Source organism: Triturus cristatus, chromosome 4_2 (assembly GCF_964204655.1).
Source record: "Triturus cristatus chromosome 4_2, aTriCri1.1, whole genome shotgun sequence".
Taxonomy (NCBI): Eukaryota; Metazoa; Chordata; class Amphibia; order Caudata; family Salamandridae; genus Triturus; species Triturus cristatus.
The window spans coordinates 251,649,512-251,674,011 of record NC_140586.1 but is presented as its reverse complement, the minus strand read 5'-3'; the positions used below and the strand labels follow the sequence as shown (position 1 = coordinate 251,674,011).

At 43.3% G+C, this 24,500-nt stretch overlaps 1 protein-coding gene across 1 annotated transcript in view; it reads left to right on the top strand.

Moving 5' to 3' along the window:
• Positions 1-24,500, top strand: part of LOC146833580 (guanylyl cyclase C-like) — a 619,755-nt gene that overhangs the window by 466,566 nt on the left and 128,689 nt on the right. Inside the window, exon 21 of the mRNA XM_085601439.1 lies at positions 15,685-15,831. Coding sequence (XP_085457565.1) covers positions 15,685-15,831 — 147 coding nt within the window. The remainder of the gene's footprint in view (positions 1-15,684; positions 15,832-24,500) is intronic.

The following is a 24,500-nucleotide window of genomic DNA, read 5'->3' as shown; positions in this document are numbered from 1 at the left end:
GACCTGTCGGGGTTATTAGAGGTGTATTCTTCATGAAGCATACGCCCTTACCCACCAAGAGGTGGCATGCTTCATTATTGGGCTGGCTCTTCAATGCCCAATGGCATTACTATTGTGACTTACATCCCTCATTCCAATGTATTTTCCAAAAAAAGAGGCACATGAACCAATTCACTTAGATAGAAGGACCTCTACTCTCTTTCAGGACAGTGGACACTGATAGGCAAATTGCAGCAGCTAATTACTGTTCAAAATGACCTTGGTAGTCCGGATCCCACTAGTCCCAAAGGACCTTCTCTCTATAGGAATTGGGTCATGAGCTCTGTTCCCTCTAGGCTGCAACTTCCTTGCTTCATACAGCACCAAGACACTCTGTGGGAGTGCACTCTCCCCACAAGGAACAAAATATATAACAAAAGGAAAGCGTGAAAACCTCCCTTCTTGAGGCAGGCGACACACCTGGAGGCCGAGTAAATCAATTAAATGACAAAGGGGGCAGGGGCTCCTTTTAAGAACGCAGTGTTTGAAGAGGCCATAGCAGGCAGTGTGAGTGTGAATCTGTTTCACACTGCGATGAGAGGGTGTGGATGTGGCATTGCAGCCAGTGCTGCTGACATTGGAACTGGGGAAAGAGGTTCCAGTCTTGATGTTGAAGTAAAGAGCTCCAATATTTCCAGTCGAGGTTGCTCAAAAAACTGTAATAAATGAAACCTTCACCTTAAAGTATAGCCAAATACTTTTAAATCTATCCTCTTTATTTCATCATCACAAATGAAGTACCTTCAAATACATAAATTCAGGCTTTTACACTGTACAAAACAACTCTTGTGTTTGATTTAATAGCCTATAAAGTTGCTCCATCTGTAATTTTAATGTAGGCTGCATATGGGTACGCATGACTCCTGACTTGCCTTTTAGTTCACTAATAGCGTTGTCTTTTGGAGGGAGGGGGCGGCGGTAGGAACGATTCTCAGTTCAGGTTTAATAAATACTTCACACGTAATCTGATGTACTAAAATGAGGTGCTTCCCAAGACACTTTACTATAGTCTAACATAATCTGTGCTTCATGATTAATGATTGACATGCCACGTATTTTCAAGGCTTGGCTTGTGTATGGGTTCGCCAGAGCAGGCCCTTGGCTCAGCTGTCCCTGTTAATTTGTTGGCTCACCGATCTCTGCATTGCGCCATAGTTTGGTCCAATGGAATTATGCGTCAGGAAAGGACCAAATTATGCGACAGGTCTAAGTCGTCATTTTAAACTTGCATTGCACACAGTACATGATAGGCTGATACAAAATGTGCAAAATGGTTTAAGAAAAAGTACTTCCAAAATATAGAAATTAGTAATACCCAGACTGTATATACTGCAATTTTTGGTAACTGCCCATTAAAAGCACACTTCAGAGCTCAGCGGGTAACTCAGTTGCAATAAAACTGCCATTAGCAAGCTTCAGGTGGTAACATCTATTAAAGCCAATACCAGCTTCCAAGAACCCTTTACTATTGCAGATTAACCAGTTGTGCATATTTACATTTCTATCAGGCACTCTGGGAGGAAGGCTTGTTTAGCTGTCGGTACCTCCTTCGGTTTCATAGCACAGGGGACTCCCTGCCTCACACTTCTGCTGATGCATTTCAGATCTCGGAATTAACCATCCCGGGACGATTCTCTTTTCTCAAAAAGTAGGGGCACTGTTTTTCTTAAATTAGAAAAGTATGGGCATGTCGTGCCCCTCAGATCCCACCCACTTCGACCACTGATCGTATTACTTTATTATTTTGATATTTCACACATGCTAACACTAACTGGGCAAATGTTTCACCTCGTTAATACCAATTTAATACTAAATACAACAATAAGCAACAGAAAATTGACCAGTTAACCTTTGCATAGGGGATTCCACTTCGCAGCAATATGAATAGTCCTGGTTTTAGTAACTTTTTATCCATTCAAACTAGGAACAATTTTTGGGGGATTAAAATCTGCAAATTATACAGCAGATAATGGGTTATGTGGCACATGTGGCAAATCCATACTCATGCAGAAAAAGCCACGGACACAAAATCTTATAATTTCGATGCCTGACCTTAGTACAAGGATTTACGCTTTCTGCCAAGCATAGGTTTTGTAATGGATTGGGATCCTTCCAGTACAAAAATATCCTTTAAGATGTTTTGGCTGAAATCCCTGTCTATAAATGTTATTAGATAGGGATTTGTCTCAAAACCCATGGGTGGTTGCATAGGAAAGTCCATGTACTACCTATGGTAAGCCCCCTTGATGCAAAGTAGCACAATTTAAGGCATAGTGCTATTTTGCGTTACTGTAGGCAACTTTCCTACACAAATCATCATTTGCATTGGAAAGTAAATCCAACCACAACTTTGTGGGCTGAGGTTGTGTCACTTTTTTTTTGTTTAAGATTTTATTTTTCCCATTGTGAAGAAAAGCAAGTTATAGCAATTAAAGAAATGGTCATAGGCATAAATACATTACTAAGAGTATATATTAACCAGATTAGTCATAAAAATACAGCCATAAAAATTCATGATCCTATAGAAGGCGAGAAAAAGCACACAAGGTCATAGATACAGTCCAGAGATATAAGCAGTTTCATTTAGTTCAGTTCAGTCTAAAAAACAGGCAGCCACAAATAACTGATCATAAGACATGACAGCATCAATTCTGCAGGGAGATCCAGAATGAAATTGGCCCCCAAATCATTTTCCACTTAATCTTTCCCTTCCTGCCTTTTCGTTCATACAATGCTGTCTCTAACTTATAAATATGCAGAAAGCGCCCTTTCCATTGCTGGAAGGTCCGTGGTGATGGATCCAGCCAAGCTGAGACAACACACAACCTGAAGACTGACATTGCTATAAAAATTAGCTCCTTCCCAATCAAACTCGGCTTTTCCCAATAACATAATCTGTGGTGATAGAGGGATATCAGCCTTCAGTACATCACGTAAAAAAACTATTATTTCCCTGGCTGTTCGTTCTGTACTAGGGCAGGTGGAAAATATGTGAACCAAATCTGCTCCTTCAGCCCTGCATCTAAAACACTGAGTTCCCTCCACTCCACCCCATTTCACAATTTTTGCAGGTGTTATATATAAATCAAACAGGGTTTTAAAATGCTGTGACTGTAGATTAGCCAGGCATAATACAGAGCCCCCATTTCTAGCGATTCCAAAAAGAAGGAATCTGGAAGCCCTAGCCTGTCCTGCCACTTCAGGCTGTGGTTATCCAGAGCCTCCTCCAATAGACAGCTATATATCTGTGAAATTGAGGGGCTTTCATCCTTTATGAATAATTCCATTAAGGGGACCTGTGCAAAACCTGCCGCTCCTCCGGCTTTTTCGAATAAAAAATCCCTTAATTGCAAACATTTTAAAAAGTTTTGTGGGCCAATGTTGAATCTTTCCCTTACCACCTCAATGGACGCGATATAATCTCTCACCAAGAGATCCACAACCCTACCAAAGCCAGCCTTTTCCCACCTTGCCAAGCAATCATCTTACAGGGCCCTAGGTACCTGATCATTCCTAAGTAGGGGGCTGTATCTACTAAATCTGACAACCCCAAGCGGTGTCCGGATCCTTGCCCAGTTCCTGAAGGCTGTGATTAAAATCTTAAACTTTGTTTTTTTGAAATAGCTTGTTTCGTAGAGTTTCACTAGGCAGCCTTTAGCCCTCACCCGATCAAAATCTCGAATATCGATGGGACTTAACTAGTGGGTAATTACAGCTACACATTAACATGTTACTAAGCTAGTGGCTCTTTTGACTAAGTAGGTACATACTCTTCATATGTATTGTTGTGGCAGATGAAGCACATTATTAATCAACATCATTGTATGTATATTGTTACCAGATGGGAATATTTTATATGTATTGCATTATGTTCTCCCCCCTTCTTCTTTTATGCACCTTCATTGCATGTTCATTGGACAGAGCGTCACAATAACACGCATTGTATATGCAATTTATTAAAAATTATGTGTATGTACATTGACATAAAAAATACATTGCGTTATGTAACGATCTTTTATGGTGGGAGACATATAACATGTATACGGTCTATTCAGTTATGTTTTGTTTTAAAATTTCAAAAAAACAAAAAATGTTAATAAAACAAACTTAAACAAAAAACAAATCGATGGGACACAACTAGGATCGGGCCCTGCCATAACCTAATGGCTAAATAGAGGTCTATAGTACTGCAGCCAAATAATATAGCTTAAAGTTAGGGAGCCCCCACCCCTCTCTATCCCTGGGTAGACATAGGAATGCAATGGCCCTCCTTGTTTTCCCATAGGACCAGATAAACCTGGTGACCTACCTCTCGATATACTTACACCAGTCATTATGTATAGCAAGAGGTATTGTTCAGAAGCTGTAAAGTAGCTTTGGCAGGAATATAATTTTTTTCCTAGGTTGCACCTTCCCATTATTGAGAGTCTCAAGTTATCCCAGCCACAAAAATCCTTCCTGATTTTCCCCATTATAGGGGAGAGATTTAAATCCACTATTGCCTCAACCTTTGCTGTGATGGTTATCCCGAGATAGACTACTTAGTTGACAATCCTGCTGTCGGGGGAGGGGGTAAATATGTTTATCAGGACCTGCGTTTTAGTCCTATTCAGTGAGAAACCAGATTGAATCCCATAATTATCAGCTATATTTTCGACCGCCTCTAGCGCTCTGTCAGAGTCAGTAGTAATTATAGCCACATCATCAGCATATACCAATATCTTAGTATCCCAGCCCTGCAAGCTGACAGAGATAATATCTTTGGAAGCTTCCAGTCATCGAAGGAACGGGTCTAGGTATAGTGCAAACAGCAGAGGAGAGGAGGTGCACCCCTGCCTTGTTCCTCTTTCAATTAAGAATAGTTTAGACTCTAACCCCATTACTCGCACACAGGCAGTAGGTTTGATATACATAGCCCGCATTACCTTAATAAAAGATGTCCAGAGGCCATTAGGCTCCATAATCTTCCAAAAATAGCACCATGACGCCCTGTCAAGGGCCTTCTCGGCGTCAAGAAACATGACCCCCATAGGTTTTGCAAGAACCTCCGTGGCATCCAGCAATGTAATTACCCACCTCACGTGCTCCACCATTCCCCTCCCCTGAATAAAACCATGTTGCCAGGCTGAGACAAGGAGTTGCATACCTTTATTCGGTCAAGTAGCAAAGATTTTGGAATACATCTTGGTGTCACTGTTTAGGTGTGTAATAGGTCTATAGGATCCCAGCGAAATAAGGTCTTTCCCTTTCTTTAAGAAAATAACGATGTTGGCGGTGTCCCAAGAGCCTGGCGGATCGGCCCCATCCCTAACCCCCTTGAAAAGCTCGAGCATAGCCTTACAAACCTCTTCCCCAAAGATTTTATAAAACTCGAGAGGTATGTTGTCAGTTCCTGCAGCTTTGCCTGAGGGAAGAGCATGTAGAGCTGCCTGAAATTCTTCCAAAGATATATCTGCTGCCAGGAGAGAGCTCTCCTCCTGGGGAAGCCTCACAGAAGGTGCAAAATCTATCTGTTCGCCTATGCTCCTAGAGTCCCCTGCCAGCAGGGCCTTGTACAGATCTTCATAGAATTCCCTACAGGCCTCTCTGATCTCAGCTGGGTCTGAGACTACCACTCCCTGCATATTCCTGACCTGCCTTAAGTGCCCTATAACTACCTATTGCCTAGCCCTGACAGCTAGGTAACGGCCCACGCTCTCACTATACTCATAACACTCCTGTCTCCTTGCCAGATACTTCCCCGCGGTCTTCTCTGTATTAAAATCGCCAAGGGATGATTTTGTGATGGCAGTTAAATTTAGCGTTGGAGAGACATCGCCTCCCGAGGCCACCCTATTGATTAATTCAGTCTCTAGACACCCAAGTCTCTGATATAACTCTTTTATCCGACCTGCCTCCCTCTTTTGTTTGCCTAGACTATACCACCGAGTCTCCCCCCTGACTGATGCCTTAAATGAGATTTAGATCATCCCTAAGGGTCACTACCCCTATTGATATTAAGAAATTCTGCAATCCAGCCCTTCATATACTTAACATATTCTTGATCCGATAAAAGTGCCTTCTCAAATGTCCATCTCCTAAATCCCCTTGGTAACCTTGTGAATGGGACCTCCAGCACAACAGGGTTATGGTCTGACATGACCCTAGGAAAAAACCTCCACCTTGGCCTCCTTAAGTAGAGGTGGTGACACCAGAAAATAATCCAGTCTTGCAAACTTGCAGTGCGGAGCAGAATAATAAGTATAACCAAGATCCTGGGTTTTCAGGCTTGGCCAAACGTCAACCAACCTTATATCTTTTAGTAGATTATTCAGGGAGTGCATAGTTTGCGGTTTATGCCCCGCACTAGTTGCTCTGGTCTCCTCAGAAACTGTTCTAGATCCCTTTATAATTAGGTCCCCACAAACTGCATAGGGTGCTGGCCAGGAGGGTAGTTCAATAGCTAGAAAGTCCAATACCCCAGGGTCATCTAATACCGGAGCATAAACTGAACATAGTGTAAAAGCGCTGTCCCGCACTCTACATTCCATTATCACCCACCTGCCATTCTTATCTACTAGTTTTCTCATGGTATGATGGCGTCTCCTTTCACTAATATCTCTACCCCCTTAGTCCTTACATCTTGTGTTGTATGGCAAGTGACCTTTAAACCAAGAGCATTCAACAGATTACTATTCTTCCAGGTTATATGAGTTTCCTGTAAGCCGTACACATCTGCTCGCAAGAATTTGACTTTTTCTTGTACTGTTCTCCTTTTAGCATTATCATTCAGCCCACAGATATTAATAGTGGAAATGCGAAGACTAGCCATTACCTTGCATCACATTTTGCCATCCACAATGCCCTGCCATGATGGAGGCTATATTTTGCAAGGGAAGACTCCCCAGACATTTTCATATGCATGCTGAAATCTATGACCCAATACTGCCACATATTTTGGACCAAAAAAACGATTTTGCTGTAGCTTACAAATCAATTCTGGTGCATTTAAATTTAAGTTTAGCCATCCTCCTCACTTCCCCTGCCCTCCCCAACTCCCACAACTCCCTCCAACAGTGAAAGCAGTCAGACCAACCAGGTCTGTGTGATGTGATGGCAAAGTCCCCCGCGAGCTCCCAACCCTGCACCCTCCTGCTACTCTCCCCCCAGTGTAAAAGATTAGTGCCGACTAACTAAGGTTAGTGGGTTCCAGTCGGAAAAATGCCATTCTTTTGTCCGAAAAGAGAAAGAAAAAGAAGAACAGAAGACAACAGAGTTAAAGAAAATTTCCAAATATATAGCACCACAGAAGGGAACCACAAAGGAAGAACACCCTCTAGCTTTTTCTCTTTTCGGCTAGGGCCTGATCCAAATACTCTCTGGCTTTTATCACAGAGGGAAAAACTTGACAGCCCCATCTTATTATTGTTTTCAGCCTAGCCGGTGCGAGCAAAAGAGCCTCAAATCCAGCCTCCTGATAAGGCTTGAATACCTGCCGTAGGCGCCACCTATGTTCTACCGTTATATGACAGAAATCAGGGCGGACAAAAAAATAAATCACCTTATACTGCCTCTTAGCGTCTGGACAGGCTTAATTTTAATGCCGCAGCATTATATATTAAAAAAACCTAGGATAGCTCTTGGTTGCTTTTTGTCTCTGCCGGGCTGTGTACTTTGATAGCGAGTGAATGGTAATCGGTGGGCCCTCTGAACTTCGCGTTCTCAGTTCCAGCCTATGAGGTCTGGAAAGGCTTCCTTAAGTAGGTCCAGATTAAAAGCATGAATGTCCTCCCCTTCCAGACCCTCCTCAATACCAAGAAAGCATAGGTTATTTCTTCTAAGGCGATTTTCCATGTCCTCCAGTTTCCACATAACATCGGTTAGTTGGGCTTCGTGAGCACTTGTCTGCTCTCTCACAGCAGACAGATTGATCTCTACTGCAGTTGTTCTTTCCTCCAGTTTTTTAGTGGCCTGTCTAGCTCTTTTCTCATCCGCCCGGGTCTCTGCGCGATGTTCCTTGATTGACTCAAATATCGTGCCCAGAGCAGGGTCTATGTTAGCTGTCCCCCCATCCTGCTGGTTATGTTGGTGATTTCCCAGCTGAGCAGTTCCCCCATCCACTGATCCCAGCATCCTGGTGTAGGAGTAGTCTCACTTCAGCCCGGTGCCTGTATTGCGCCTCCCTCTATTTTAGGATCAATATGTCCTTTCGATCCCTTCGCACTCCTCCGGTGTATTTGACGATTAAGAGCGGTCTCTGGAGCTTCAAGTGTACTGGAGCCAGACGTTGCGTAATCCTCTATTTCACTGTTGCCGGAGCTGGTATCGCCTCAGTAGGAATCCTCCATGAGAGAGAAAAATATATCTGTCTCATCTGATGTGGCATCTGTGGCAGGCAACACATCATTCCCCACTGTAAAGCCACTAGCTAAAGCAGGTTGATAGATCAGCTGAGGGTCAGGTAGAATCTTGTGCCCCCCCAGGTGTGTAACAAGGAAGATCCAGCATCTGCCACTATGATCCCAGCCTGATGTTTATCCGCAGGGACAGAGGTGGGCTCCTGATCCTTAAATGACCTTTGTGTCAGTTTTGTACTGCAGACTCAGCGCGAAGAGTTAATAAATCCAGAACCGAATCTCTAATCAGGTACTTGTCAATATTATGAGACGAATTGTGTTCTTCCTGCAAGCTAATGTAAGGTTACCAAATGAGCAATGCAGAGCAAATGTTGCAAAATCAGAAGGCAATGAAGAATCCAAAGAGAAGCGGCCACTGAAGCATGAGAGAAAAATGGTTTTTGCCTAACATTGAGCATGCCAAATTTCTGTAGCCAGGTTCCGAATTGTAAAGAAGGTCTAAACTTGCTCCAACAGCTGTCATTTAATTATGGTTCTTGAAGAGTGCTAAATCATAAAATTTACAAACACTTACATTTCAAGGGTGACTAAAAATGTATATGTGCCAAATCACCTAACTGTACATTTGTGTTTTTTATCAAAACGGTAGGTAAATTTTCACTCTCTCTCTGGCACCTCATATTTATCGGCAGCGATGTCCACAGAATCATGTTTCAATCATGTCTTTGAACTTCATGCTCCACACTCAACATCTCCCATATAGAATACACTACATCCAAAATCCTTATCAGCCATGCAGTGCAAAGGAGTACCTAGAATCACAAGGCAAATCAGAATACCTCACATCTTTGTCCAGAGTATTAAGCACTATATAAATACAAGAGAACCACATCAGTGTTCCTGTTCTATAGCCATCACAAGTGGTGAGGTGTGGATGCGGGCCTCTTAGTGGTAGCAAGGGTGGTGGCACCGGGCCTGGCCAAGGCTGCCTGCCTCATTACCTTTTGAGGCTTCTAGAGGAGGTTAGACAAATGGGGCAGAGGAGGCAGCGATTGTCATTTGTGATGTTAATGTGATTTTAGTCAGGAGCTTGGCAACTTTTAAAGGCACCACAACCCAGACATGAGAGAGACCCATTCTTCTCTGCACTGGCTGCAGTTTATTTAACATCGGAGACACAAAGGTGATAGAAAAATGCTGGCAATAAGTCCAAACATGGGCAGTCATTCCAAGTGGCATTTGAACCCATTCTTCTTTTGCCCTCTATGCCACCTCAGTTTGGTCCCAGCCATATGCAAATCAGTCTTAAACTTGCTCCAATAGGAGCAGTCCACTCTGAACTGCCAGGTACTCCATAAACCAGAACTCAAGGAACCCAAGACCGGTTTCATACTGATTGAGGCGCTTCAGTCAGGAGTAGTTTGGTTCAGTTACCCTTGTCCACTTAGTGCATTACATTAAACACAAGAAAGGTGATGGGAGGAATGCTTGCAGTAGGTCTAACCAATGGCAATCACTTGGGGTAGCATTCCAAACAACTGTTCTTTTGCCCACCAGGGCAACTCGTTTTGGACTCCGCCATATGCAAATCAGTCTTGACCCTCCTTCAATAGGAGCATTGTAGCCCGAACTGCCTGGCCAGGTCCTATCTGTACCAAAACACAAGCAACCCAAGAACGATTTTGTCAATTATTCTTTTGAAGTGTCTCCCTGGGTTTAGGTCTGTGTGGACTCCCTCTGTTAGGGGTTGTGGAAGAGTCATTGTCATTGTCACAGAGAGTGATCCCGGTCCCAGGCAGGCACTAGTACAACTCAGAACAGAGGTATAGCAGAGCAGAGAGCACATTTTAATTCAGTGAGTTTGTGAAGGAGCTTGTCATGAGGTAAGAAAAAAGACAAGGAGACAGTGTGGAAGTTGATGGATGTGGCGAAAAGGCAGCAGCAATTAAGAACAAGCATTGGCATAGCCAATAGGTCTCGCCTTTGGGACCTTATAAGTGTTTAGCCATGCAACAGTTGCATAACTAAATACTTATAAGGTCCCAAAAGCGAGACCTATTGGCTATGCCAAGCGGCCGTGCGGCCGCGAAAGTGCAAGTAATCGCAGTAAAGCGCGGCACGCGTGCCCGCGCACGTGCACTGTAGCTCCAGGCTGGCCTGGTAGCACTTTTTGGAGCCCTCTCAATAAGTCTCGCCAGACCAGCGCATGCGCTGGGTCAGGCGAGACCTAAAAATAAAAGGGTGGAATGAAATAGAGGTGGATACAATGAGATTGTGAGGAGGAGGGCAGCTATGAAGGCTAGAGATTAAGGAGGATATGAATGGAGGGGTGGAACTGGGATATGAAGTAGTGAGAATAAAAGAAGAGGAGAGACAGGGTAAGAAAATGAACAAGGAAATATGAAAGGCAGATTGGAAAGAAAGATTGGATAGCAGAGAAAAAGAGAAAAGATGAGAACAGATTTTGGAAAGTGAGACAAGGTACTGGATAGGAAAGGAGAAAAGTAGAAAGGACAGAAATAATAGAGACATGGGGAGGGTGAGGGAGCGGGGAGATTTGGGTTTAGAGTGAAAAGGAAACGTATGGTGAGAATGAGCCACGGGAGTGGGATAGAAAGCAAGAAAGGGAGGAAAAAAAAGAAAGGGGAGTGAAACATAGAAAGGAGAGAAAAAAGGGAGGGAAAGAAAGAATGAAAGGGCAATAAAATAACCAAAAGGAGATAGGTAGACCAAGGCAAGCAGGTCAAAGCAAAGGAGAGGAATAAGATGAGAGAAGTATAGTCAAGGTATGGATTTCACAGAGTAAGAGTGAAATGAGAGAGAACAGGGAGACTAGAAATACTTTGTGGGAGAGAGAAGAGTAAAACGTAGATTGAAGAGAGGAGACAGAATGAGGGAAAAGCGGAGCAGAGCGGAAATGAAGAAAGAAAAGTGGGAGTGTAAGGAAGAGCAAGGAGAAAAAAAAACTTTTTAAAAAGGGAGGAAGGCGATAAGGACAAGCTAGGAGATCGAGTGGAAGTGGACAGAGATAAGAGAAGGTGCGAGAAGGAGATAAGAGTGGCATGGAGATCGCAAATAGAGAGTACTTATAGGTAGAATGATTAGGACACATGATGCAGTGCCACCCATGCCTTGGGGTGCAGGAGCCCTCTGTGCCCCAGTAATGGGTGTCTTTTAATACCAACCCAGAGGTGTGTGGGTTGGGGGGTCTTTTTTACTGGTCTGCATTAGGGCCCATGGCACCCTTACTATGCCACTGATTTTGGTAGCTTGCACACCGCACATGCTTGCATATTAAGCAGTTGCTTATCTTTTGTGTGCGCAGCCTTAGTTGCAGTGCACAAAGCACCTTTATTGCCGCACGTATGGAAACAAATTAGAAGGAACATTGGTCATGAGCGTCTTTTTGGACAGTACATCAGAATGTAAATTGATACTTGTATAGCGCACTACTCACCCGCAAGGGTCTCAAGGCGCTTGTACGAATACCGCTGTGGAACCCATCCTGGCTTACCCTGTGAGGCGTCCACTCCTGGGCACCCCCAAGGTGGAGGCCAGGCATCCTTAGCGTTGTGGGGGCCGTTGTGCAGATTAAGCAAGCCATTGCCCAGAGTTGCAGAGTGTGACTCCATGATTGGAATGGCACGAGGCGAGAATTATCAGGTCCGTGGAATTTTTGAGCCCAAGACCCGCCGAGGCGGGGAATTGAACCCCGGTCCCAGGCTAGACCTCTGCATCAGGGTCTGCCGCTCTAATCATTGAGCCACACTTCTCCACTTCTCCAGAATCAGGGACATAAGTCACAAGATTTAGTTATCACCTTTCTGAGTTGAATTTCACATATTATTCAGATAAGAATAGAACTGGGTACCAAATAAGAATCCCATTTGAGTAGACTAGGTTCATACATTGGTCTTGATGAATTGCCATTGATCCGGGTAGGACATAGACGACATGAAACATTTTGACCAGTATGTGAGTTCTCCTGGAAGCATTATATTCTTTGGATTCTCCCTAGTTTTTTAGCATTTAACAGTAGCCCCATTAATAAATTATTCTATTAGGGTCTTTTGTCAATTGTAATTACCATATCAAAAACCAAGCTACCTCTCACTTAGATGCCCTCCCCACAAACACTTCTGGAGGTCTGGTTATTCTCGACTTGGAAGCAAAATGAAAGATCTCCAGCAAAGAGCCCCCTCGAGGGGTCATTGGGCATTGCAGCGACAGCCCAACAAGGAGCTGCCGATGATGAAGCACGCCACTTCTTTTTTTTTTTTTTTTTTTTTGTAAAAACCTTTATTGACATTTCAACCAAAGACAAGTATGGGCCTGCAACCCCCGGGGCCGGCCGCTAAGCAGTTGGATTAACAGAAAACAAATTTTAATCACAGGCAGCACCTCGGGGAGCAGAATCTCCATGCTAGTATACTCTTGGCCACTTAGCAGCCCAAGTAGGAAACCAGGACATAAAAGGTTTTCATTTTATAATAGAGAATGAAAGGATCAGGTGCCAAACAATTTCCCAGTAGCGAAAAATGGCGGGCAGAATAGTAAACGTCAACAATAAACAGCAATCTATCAAGTCAATGGCGCTGAAACAGGAGGTTCAGGATGTGGAAGAATATCACGAGCCATTTGCGCCTGCAGCCCCCTGCCCTAAGACCTAGAAAGCACCACGGAAATTGAGGCACAAATAAAAAAGCAGTGATTGACAGCGAAGGAAACCTACCGTACTGACCCCAGAAAAGAAAGACAAAGAAAGATGAGAGAAGAGAAAAGAGGCCATAGAAACAAAGTAAAAAACTAAAAAATCTCCTCCCCCAGCCCCCCACCCTGCACCTCTGCAGATGACTACGGCCCCCCCACCCAGCAGTGTGCCTGTCGCCCCAGAACCAGACCCGAAATATAGAAGAAACAGAGAAAAAGGAGAAAGAAAAGAAACCCCACCTAACGGGGGAGTGGAGAGAGTATTAATAAACTGGAGGAGGGCCTTCAAACATGCCCCCGGCTTCTCCCTCCCGCACAACGTGTTCCTCCCCAAAGCAAACAGTAATCAACAACAAATTTTCCCATGTCAAAGGAAAATGGGGAGCGTTATGCACCTATTACACTATTAGTTATGCCGTGAGAGCACGCAACCCCTGTGCCCGCCCGCCTATTAGATGACACCCTCTGAAGGATCAGCCTTATCCTTGGCCTCTCTTTGCGAATCCACCGATGCATACCCATCGACCCAGTGCCATGTCCAATGTTACAAGGAAAGGGAGCGTCCAAAAAGGAACCGGAAGCGACACACACATGTAGGGTGGACGTCTCTGAATACCAACACAGTCATCATTATGGGGGATCATCTTTCCCAGTACTGCCCCAGGACATGCCCTGCACACAAGGTCCAGGATGTAGGAATCAGCCAGAGCAGACGACCATTGCTTGATTATTGCCTGGGTCGCCGGAGGCTGTGCGTGGGACAAAGCCACCACCTTCTGCTCAAATCTAAGACCCCCGGAACAGATCCGATCTACAGCCAGCCGACCACACGTTGGCACATTGTCAGGAATTTCCAGCTTTCCCCTATTCACAGGGGCGGCCACGACACTGTCCTCCTGTGTGAAGTAAAACAAGTCCCTGGTTACCTGGGGAGAGGCAGATCGCAACTGTTCCGACGCTGACGCAATACCATCAAGCTTTCTCCCCAGTACCCAGGCGCCGTGAACCAGGGTGGAACGAAGGGCACCGAGAGCTTCGAGAAGGTCACCGTACCCCAGCACAGCTCCTCGCGCACGCTGTGCTACGCTCCTCTTAGCCACACACTCCCAATCTTGCTGCGACCAAGTGTACAGGATGATAGAATCCATCCTATCAAGATGGCCGCAGGGTAGTTCCACCACAGGTTGGGACTGGGACTCAGGCACAAGCGCATCAGGTGCCATGGTACTGCAAACAGGGTTCCGGGGGCAGGCAAAATATGTATCCGGTGTATGGTCACAGGTAACAGCTATCCTCACCCTGGGCGAGCGCCCGCAAAAATCCGGGAGCAGCCCGCGAAAATCGGGACGAGTTACAGGCAGCGTCCGAGCAGCTCACTGGCGAGGGCTCAGGCAATTACCGAAGAATCTTGGAATTGCCACCTCGGGCATGCACTCGTTCCGCTACGCCCAGTGGTAGGAATGACCACGGCGAAATTCAGGCCAATATCCGCACCGCTCCGGTATTCCGACTCCACCCAGTCACCAATGGCCGCTGTTGTTGAACTGCCGCCCGGCCATGTTGTCCACTCGAGGTCCCGGTTCCAGGGCTGCACAGGCCGCAAACTTCAGGTGAACATTTCTCCGGCGGTACCGCCGCCAGAAACTTCAGAATCACGCGATCGGTTGCCGCTCTCAATCACCAACACGGGCATGTAGTGCAGGCTAAGGATCTCATGCAGGATATCTGTGCGGGATGCGGAGGTTCACGGAGCCGGGAGCCTACGCTGCCGTCCCGATCGCCATCTTGGCTCCTCCCCAAGCACGCCACTTCTTGATGGGTGAGGGCTCGTGCTTCAAGAAGAAGAAGTCTCTGATAATCTCGACAGACCCAGGCATCTAAAGGGATAAGACTGGAACTTTCACCACGGAACTGCACTCAAGGGGCCTCATTCACAAAGGTAAACGTACACTCTTTGTAAGTTTATGATTCTACCCTATTCACAAAGGGATTTTACTAATAGTATTGTTATGACTGCGGAGTCTCCGCACATACAAAGATAGGACTGTCATACCTTTTTATGATTTTTAAAAAAAAAGATATTACTAGTAAAATACCTTTGTGAATAGTAAACAATCGTAAACAAAAAAGTGTATGTTTACCTTTGTGAATCATAAATTTGATACACATTTACATAGAGGGAACGTGCTGGACCCGAATGCCTCTCTATCTCTCATACTGTTCAGCACAAGTACACAACTACAACTAGGGGTGTGTAGGTTTCTATATCTGGGAGTTATAGGTGTACCGGTTGTATGCCAAATGCTTCCTCTGAGGTACAATTATCTTACCTAAACCATGCTGCTGGGCTGTTGAGCAGTGCATACACCATTGCTGTGCCTTGAAATATCTTCATCAGTTTGTCCTTTCATAACATTTAATCAACCACATGTTTGCAACTCAGTTATTCATGTATTTTCATAGAGTCTGCCAACAAGGCATCCTCCATTGTGTTTTACATCACCTTTACAGATGACTGTCAGTGACCAATCAATGAGCGCTGCATTCCTTTGTGGTTTTTACACCCAGGCCATGGTTTTATATGTCCTTCTTTACACAGTCAGACCAATGAGAGCTACATGGACACCCTGATAAGACGACTGCAGCTCTACTCCAGGAACCTGGAGCACCTGGTGGAGGAGCGGACTGAGCTGTTCAAGGCGGAGAGGGACCGCGCCGACCGCCTGAACTTCATGCTGCTGCCGGGGTATGTGGAAAAGAGTCACCTCGTATTGTCTCACCTATCAATACATTTTAGTTCTCTTTTTGGGGTAAAAGTATTTCAAAATATTCTATATGAGGCATACATTGAAATAGTATAGCAAGACACTTGCCACATAGGCAGTAAGGTACGAGGCTGCCAGCAAGTGAATTTATCAGCAGAAAGAAATTCAAGAATGCTTCAATATTGTAAGTCTGGGAGAAGGTGGGCTTGGGTTGGAGGTTGTCATTTTGTTTACATCACATGGCTTTTTCAGATACTCTGTTTATCTCAGTACCAGGTCTCATTCAGAACAGAGCACCTCTGACAGGCACCCAGGGCTTTTGTAATGCGAGCACAGACCCAAATCGTAGATCACTCTAACACCTTATACTTTCATATCATTAAGTTCCTCTGAGCCACTAAAATACGTTATTAAGAACCTTCAACTCTCTGGAGTCACCCAGTTCTGTATGAGCAGAAGGTATTTTCAAAGATCTGCTATGATTCCAGACACCCTTGGAAAGTGTTGAAATCTCTCCTTAACTATTGGTATTGTCCCTTCCTCACTCAAAAAACCAACTTTGATTTTGCTTCGTCAGCAGACCTTACTCTTTTAACAAACTGCAAACTGCAGCTCGGTACCTATTTTCCTATACCCAACTAGGATTCTGGGCCCAATTGTTGGTAAGCGACTACATCCATTTATAGAATGGCATGCATTTCTTAACCAAGTCTGGATGGATTTCCATCTTGTCTCGTGCGCGGGATCTGTGATAACAAATGTCCTGGGGGTTTTACGGTCCTGGTGTCTCACTGTTCGTCGTTCTCCCCAGACTAATGCTAATGCTGGACTGGGTCACATTTTTCTGACCAGAAGACATTTTTCTGACCAGAAGAACACACGTATTTATCCTGCAATCTTATCAATTAGCCCCTTATTCCATGACCCGTGTCCCATCTTGCGCCTCATTCAATGTTTGTTCAATGTACATATGATAACACATTTGACGCTAGATTTACTCCTTTGCAATCAAATATTATAATTAAGTTTATGAAACTTGGCACCACTTTAACATTAGTTCTTCTTCTAGAGAATGGTGCATAAAGAGGAGACCTACTAGTCATTGATGAGCAAATGAGCTTTAAATATTAAAAACGTGAACCCATCTTAAACAGAGATTACTATGATGGGATCACCAAAAACCCTGTGATCTAATGTTACCTAGCCCATTGCAACTCAGTAACTTGTTACTAAATCCCATTTTGCTTTTGTGATTTGGTATTACGAAAGGGTGTGTATAGGGCATCACTTCCTAATACCGAAGAACACTGGTATGTATAGATGTTTTGCAACCGGAAATGCCGTCGCAAAACATTTGCAGTTACCATCAACTTCAAGTTGGTGGTAACCAATTGACAAACGGGAAAAGGTTCTCAAGGGACCACTTCCCCTTTGTGAATGTGGGCGCCAAAATTATTTAAGAGCAGGCAGTGGTCCCCCTGCCTACTCTTAAAAAATGAAAAGGTAGCTTTTCATTAGGTCTCGCCTATGCAGAGCGCATGCGCTGCCTAGGAGGACCCTTAGCCGTCTCTCTGCTCTTTTAGGAAGCACATACTCGTGGCGGCATCCACCTTGCAGAAGCGAGCAGCGGCGCGCGGGGTACTTGACAACATATATCTCTCGCGCCGCTACCGCTCGCTCCCGCAAGGCGCATGGTAGCACAAACACGAGTGCTTGTCCCTCACACTTGTTTTCATTAACTTTCACACGTGCGCTTGTTTTGCTTCTATCCAATCCGATCTTTCTACCCTATTTCGAGCTTTCTCCTGTGCTAAAACCCGCTGGAAGATCACACTGTTTGAATTATACATATTTCTTGTAGTTGGGTGGATATGGAAGTCTGCTTTCTCCCTGGAAAAAGTGCCAGAATCCTCCCACGCTGTCATCGCTGCGCTCAGCACACGTGCCCTCGCACTCAGATTTTTTAATGTCAGAAATAACAAAGGAGTGGAAGTGAAGATAATGAAGCTTGGATGGCTCCTAGAAGCATAAACAATCAGTCACAGTACGTAGAGCTGGCAACCTACCTCGCAGTGTTTCATTTACGCACCGAGCATATTCGAGCAGTCACTTGGTGTCAATTTGGTTCTTTTAGAAGGGATTACTGATAATTAAATCAACTTCGCTTATGTGCGCGTCTGTTAAGAGTATGTGAAAGCTTTACATTTCACTTTCCACTCTTCAGATGAGGCCTTTCCTAAAATTGTAACCTCCGCGGCGGTGCCACTGGATATTTCGGAGTCCAGTCAGATTTCCTTCATGTTCGTCCTCTCCCTGCCTCATGTCAATTTAGTGTATCGATGATCTTTTCCATGCGGTGGCCTACTGTCTCACAATGATAGTCGTCATGATGTGTCTGGCAGCGCTGCATACGGAAAACATTTATTCTTTGAGCTCACCACCAGACGATGACAAGGTTAGGGAATATAAGGTCAGTAACGGGGACAGGCAGATAAAAGGCTACATAGGTGAAAAGAACCTCCGCTCCCCTTCAGGCCTCTACTCCATTACTCCTGCCATCCCAGTACTGCTGCGCTACTTTAATGTTGCATCAGCAACATTTCTCAGAAATGTCTCCATAGTTGTAAAGGGCAAGTATAGCATTTCTCAGCAGTCTACATAACTTTTTTTATTTTTTTTATTAATTTTGTATTGCATACAATAAACGTTGTTCGGTAGCCATCTGGCTGCTTTTTGCCCTTTTGTGTGACAAACTCAAAACATCGTGAAATAAATACATATTACGAGATACATCATATATTATTATTTCTGAATATAATTCCACCTTGGAGCACCAGTCCAAGCCACGGACCCACTTCGTCAGCGAGGGGCCATCTCCAAACGCCAGTGGCGGGCAGTGTCTCTTGTAGCAACTAGCAATTCTGTTGCCACCAGTAGCTTCCCATTCAGTGGGCCATCCCATTCACCCATCAGGCCCAGAATGGCCTTTTTCGGACTCAAACTCCATTGTTTTACCCATAATTCCTAGGCAAGTTCTTGTGAATGGAGTTCCGATATTGCTGTATAACAGGACTCCCCCCATATTGTGTGGTAGAAAGGAAGTAATTTTTCATTCTGCTCAATCTGTATGGGCTATAATAAATGCAATGTAGGTATTTTAATTATTTTAAGTCTAATTCTCATAGAGACCACAATTACTCTAGGGGCCATTCTTGCCTATACCTAGCCCTCATTTTCTAATAGGTCCACATCCTGAGCCCATCTATCTGGCAGGTTTTACATTGGCTATAAATTGGAGGGCTTCATGCTTCCGCTAAAGTTTTCTAGAGGCTATGCATCATGATGGCATGTTTAACCCATTCGCTGCGGCGGGAATTCCGCCGCAGCGCTGGGGGGTGCGGGGGGCAGCGCGGTGGCGCTGTGCTCATGACGGAGCCACTCCGTCATGAGCCACGGTTGAGCTGTGCTCATGACGGAGTGGTTCCGTCATGACTCCGCCCAGTTGCGTTGTCCCCCCGCACAGGCGGGGAAACAGCGCCGCGTGGGCGGAGCGGCCGCCAACGGTCGTGGCATGACGGAACCGCTCCGTCATGAGCACACGGCAACCGTGGCTCATGACGGAGCGGTTCCGTCATGAGCGGGGAAGGGGTTAAGTTTCCCTGGGACTGTTGCTTGGATTAGAGAGGCAATCAGTAGTTATGTAATGGAATTTTGAAGCATGATTTCTTTTACGTAGCTGCCTATGTTTCAACTGTAGGCTGTCTAGTTTGTTTTAGTTAGCTATTTTCAGCCTATGTCTGGATTAATCGATGTGAAATATGATAGTCTAAATGAGAGCCATGGTTGATAGAGTGGTTGTACTGGCGGAAATTAAGAGCTTCTCGGCTGAAGTTTACTTCATTTTGATTGTTCATACTACTTAAAGTGGTGAAATCTTAGGATTTTTATTTTATTACAGTTTATGGAATGATCTTGACTCAAGCGCATCACATAATAGAATAAAACATATTTAACAATGTAGTAATTCAAGGAGATGGTGAGAAAAAATAAATAATTATAAGCAGTGAAGCTTGTCAAAAACAGATAACACACACACACACACCTGTTCACATGGGCTATTAGAACAAAGCCTTTAAGAGTGTTTTTTTAAGTAGTTCTTAAACATTGGAGTGGATATTTGTGTGTTTATCTTTAGATAGAACCATTGCTTGACTGAGTTCTTCGGGTTTATTTAGGCAGGAAATTTACTCAGTTATGTAAATATTTTGAGTGGACCATTGGCAGACTTTGTTAATGTCTTTGCACAGTATATATATATAGGATAAGATAACACCTATAGATTTTGCATTTTATATGGTTTTAGATGTAATGCCCATTTGTTCACGAGACCGAAATAAAAAGTTTGTTTTCTGTAGTTTAATTTTCATTTTGTTTATCCAAATTTGTATTTTGATTATCCAGGTGGTTGATCGAAAACCTGTAAGATAGTCCATTTTCATACATATCTACGTTTCCGCTACGTATTAGTGGAATGAGACACTTAATATTTATGTAGGAGTTTAAAACTGGTTATAAGTTAAGGTTGAACTGCTTAAGACTAATATTTAGCATTGTGGTTCTAAGAAAGTGAAGAGGTTTAGCTATTTCTTTTTACTTGTTGTGATGTGTTTTTGTAAAATGGGATCAGAACCAGTGCTGAACTGTATGTTTATACCCGGTAAATGCTGATGTAAATGTAAGGAGGGTGTCATGACTGATGAAATTGAAGGATGAAGTTGGGTCAAGTAGCACTAGGAGGACTGAATTTGTTTTGTTAAAGAGTTGGTGGAGGAAGCCTATTTTAGTACTATGCTCAGACACTAAGCCTGACTCAAAACACACTAGGAGATTCTTGTTTTTTTAAAATAATGATTTAGTTGAGCATATGCGTTTTTCTAGAATTTTTACCAAGTCTGTGGATACAAGTGATCATTCTCAAATGCTCTATCAGCCTTCTTTCGTAGTGGCCCAAACAGCCACTTATGAGCACCTCTGGCACCCTTCTGGAGATTCATTTATCATTAGGCTCTCAATTTAGCCAGGAGGTTGTGGGGCATTTTTGTGAGATTTGGCCACAGATCGAGGGATGGGGAATATTAGAATATTGCTATGGTGATGGATTTATCAAAAATTTGGAGAGAGATTGGGGCAAAAGTGCACCAGTTTGTGATGTTGCTGGAGGTGAAAATCTGATGAATTTTTAAGTAGTAAGCGATGAGTCGATCTCTTTCCTGAGCTCAGTGGTTTGATTAGGAAAGTATCTGGGGAAACTCCGCACATTTGGATTAATCAATCTGGTGGGTAGGTGTGAACGACTGTTGATTTAAGGTGTTGAATGTTTCTTTAGGGGTTCTGCATTATTTAGTCTGCTTCTGAAACCTGCTTACTTACCTTTATTCAGAACCTTTTTGTTTGATGGTTGTTGTGATGTTGATGTGTGCGATGGTATTCTCCAGATTGGTGCTTTGTCTTATGCCGTTCAGCTGCTACTCGTTTCTGTCATTGTTAAATTTTTGGGTTAATTTAATTTCCACTGTATTCCAGACCGTTGGGACTCTTGCATGATCAGATAGGTGTAGTATAGTTATGTCCATTTTCACCATGCAGTTGTCCTCATATCTGGATTGCACATTGACATTTGTTACCCACACATTTAGGTGCCCATGTTGTTATACACTGTGACAAGGGCAAATAAAAAATTCTAATCAAACTGTTTGTCAGCTTTGTTGTCTCCCTGCTCTTCATGTGTTTTTAATAGGAACAATTGCATGCAGGGTTGTAATAACCTATTAAACAAGCATTGGCATAGCCAGTAGGTCTCGCTTTTGGGACCTTATAAGTATTTAGTTATGCAGCACAATATCCTTGGTGCAACTGCTCCAGCGCTGAATACCAAAAATCCACTCGCTACGTCACAGACCTCAGATCTTCTTCAACAACCACATTCATTCACTCATTCACAGGTGGGGCCCATAACACCAATCATTCATTCTACCTTTAGATCAATGTTCCGAGAGAGAGAGAGAGAGAGAGAGAGAAAGAGAGAGAGAGAGACATGCGCTGGAAATATATGGGAGGAAGATTTGCACCGATCACCTGATGAGTAACTACACGTTCACCTATTCATCCCTACCTCACCAGGATCTCAATACCTTTATAACCTAGCAGTTCCTCCCATACTATAGGCCATGGATCAGCTTAGTTGCTGGGTAGAGCGACACTTAATACTTCTAAACAATATACATCAATACACTTCAAATAATAACCCGACACAGTTCTTAAATGAATTGAAATGTTTATCTAATTAAAGCATAAGGAAATCATAAAGCATTCAATATTTTTGGTTTGCATATTTACCTAATCTGGCTAAATGGCGTCCTCTATGTCAAATTCAGATCTTTTGTCTCTATGCCCATAAATCGATCAATCAGTTCGTAATTAATTGGGCATCTGATCAGTCCATCAGAGTCTCTGGCAAGCAGCTGTCCAGCAGTGTCACCGTCCTCTCCGTCAGCATAACGTCAGGAAATCAATCTTAAGCGAATAGCCGTAAAGACCCTCTCTAGTCTACTTCTTTTATAGTAAAATCAACAACAAAATGTTACAATACATGTTTTAGAACGAATCCGATTGGTTGAACCAGGATCATTCTTCCTGATTCTCATACATTCAATGTTTCATTAGATGTAGTTCTCAATTTATTAATAAAATTGCAAGTTTCTAGTCCATTCAGGGCATGTTGATTCCCATGCGGGTTTGTGTCCATGGTGTCATCAATTATAACAGTTCTTAGTTTATGGAAGTTCATTGTTTGAGGATTGGCACTCCTCCCGGTGCGTCCTTCACGAGTACAGTCTGCCTGGGGTCAGGACGAGGTTATTGTTGCTCATCTTTTAGCGCAGGCGCACTTCACTCAGTGACTTCTTTATCTCGTCTGTCCGTCAAAATAGGGATGGCAGCCATTTTGTGGCCACTCCAGAAAGGTCAACTTAAGCAAAGAGACACAAAACGTAATTAATACATGGAAATGACTATTAAAATGTTATTCCCTCACTAAACCCTCTATGTGTGTGTATTTATCTAGCAAAAGCAACACGCATTGCGGTTTATACTCACAATTTAAAGCACGATTCACAAATTACATCACAAAAGCAACATTTAACATGCAAATTCAAAATATCTGACATTAGTATGCGTACGAAAATTAGTTTACGTATCAATCAGGCTATGCAAATGCGATTCCCACGTGTATTTTCTAATTAGTAATGTTGATTAATCAAACACAGCAAACCATTAATACTATTAATGTTAATCAGTTATTCATTTTAACTCAAAATGATAAAAATGGAGGAGGTATACGATTCTTAGGGAAAACCTCACTCCAGCAATCCCCCCTTTGGTGATTTTATCACCACAAAACACCCAAATTTAGTACCCTTTTACGGAAAATTTTGAAATGACTTCTTACTCATAGCTCAAAATTCAGTTTCTTCATATTCATCTCTTTTTGTTTTCTTATACATATTGTCTTTCCACTCATCTAAGGCTATCTCTTCAAAATCCTTTTCTGGATCTTTTCCTTTTCTCTTAAGTTTATCTCTTTTTATTTTATTATTTGTTTTCTTTTTCCTGCAACACATACACCCTAATCTTATCACTAATACTGCAACTATCACACATGTTAATGGAAACAGAATTTTACCTATAACAGTTCTACCTATTTTAGCTAAGAAATTTTTAATAGCAGCTATTTTCTTTCCCATTCTTGTCCATACATCTTCAACCTCCAGTGGTACAAGTTCATCGTGCAATTCGGTAGTATTTTTAATGTAAACCTTTAGATCTTTACTTTCGTCTGGAATGTAAGTGCAACAATGTTGAACTTTCAGCATTCCACAGACTCCACCCTCTTTTGCCAAAAGAATGTCAAGGGCAAGTCGATTTTGCATTACCATAGCACGCATGGCAACCATTTCAGTATTAACCAATAAGAATCCATGAGCAGTGCTTGTTGACAAGCGATCCACTACTGTAGATAATCTTCTAATTTTATTTGCATTCAGAGTTATTCCCACTGCCGGTATCAATCCACAAAAGATGTCACCCACAATTTCTGCCCAAGATTCTCTCTTTCTACGCACTAAATGACTATTTAAACTATTTACACCCTCTTCTCTGTCCATGTGAAAGATTTTTGGAAATACCAGGCCTACATAACATGTGCCATACCAATGGTCTGGCAAACGATAATATGCCCTGTTCCCACAGATAAAATATATTCCAGGAAATACTGGATCTCTTCCACCTTTGACTCCCCATCCACCCATGATTCGGTATGTATCATGGCACTCACTATTACCTACAAACAGGTTATCATATGCAGTTTGATTCCTTCTTATACAAAGTTTTCCTTTCTGAGGCCTATCTAAAGCTATTATTGGTGTTGACTCTCCTTTTGTCAGGTGTTTCTCCATTTCTATGTCCCAAGCTGTTTTCTCAACCTTTCCTTCTGATACCTTTTTGTGCATCTTATGCCTTCTTTCCTCAACCATATTAAAAAATGTCTTTTCTTCTTTCTGCAAACTGCATGTCAAATTATATTTAAACACAG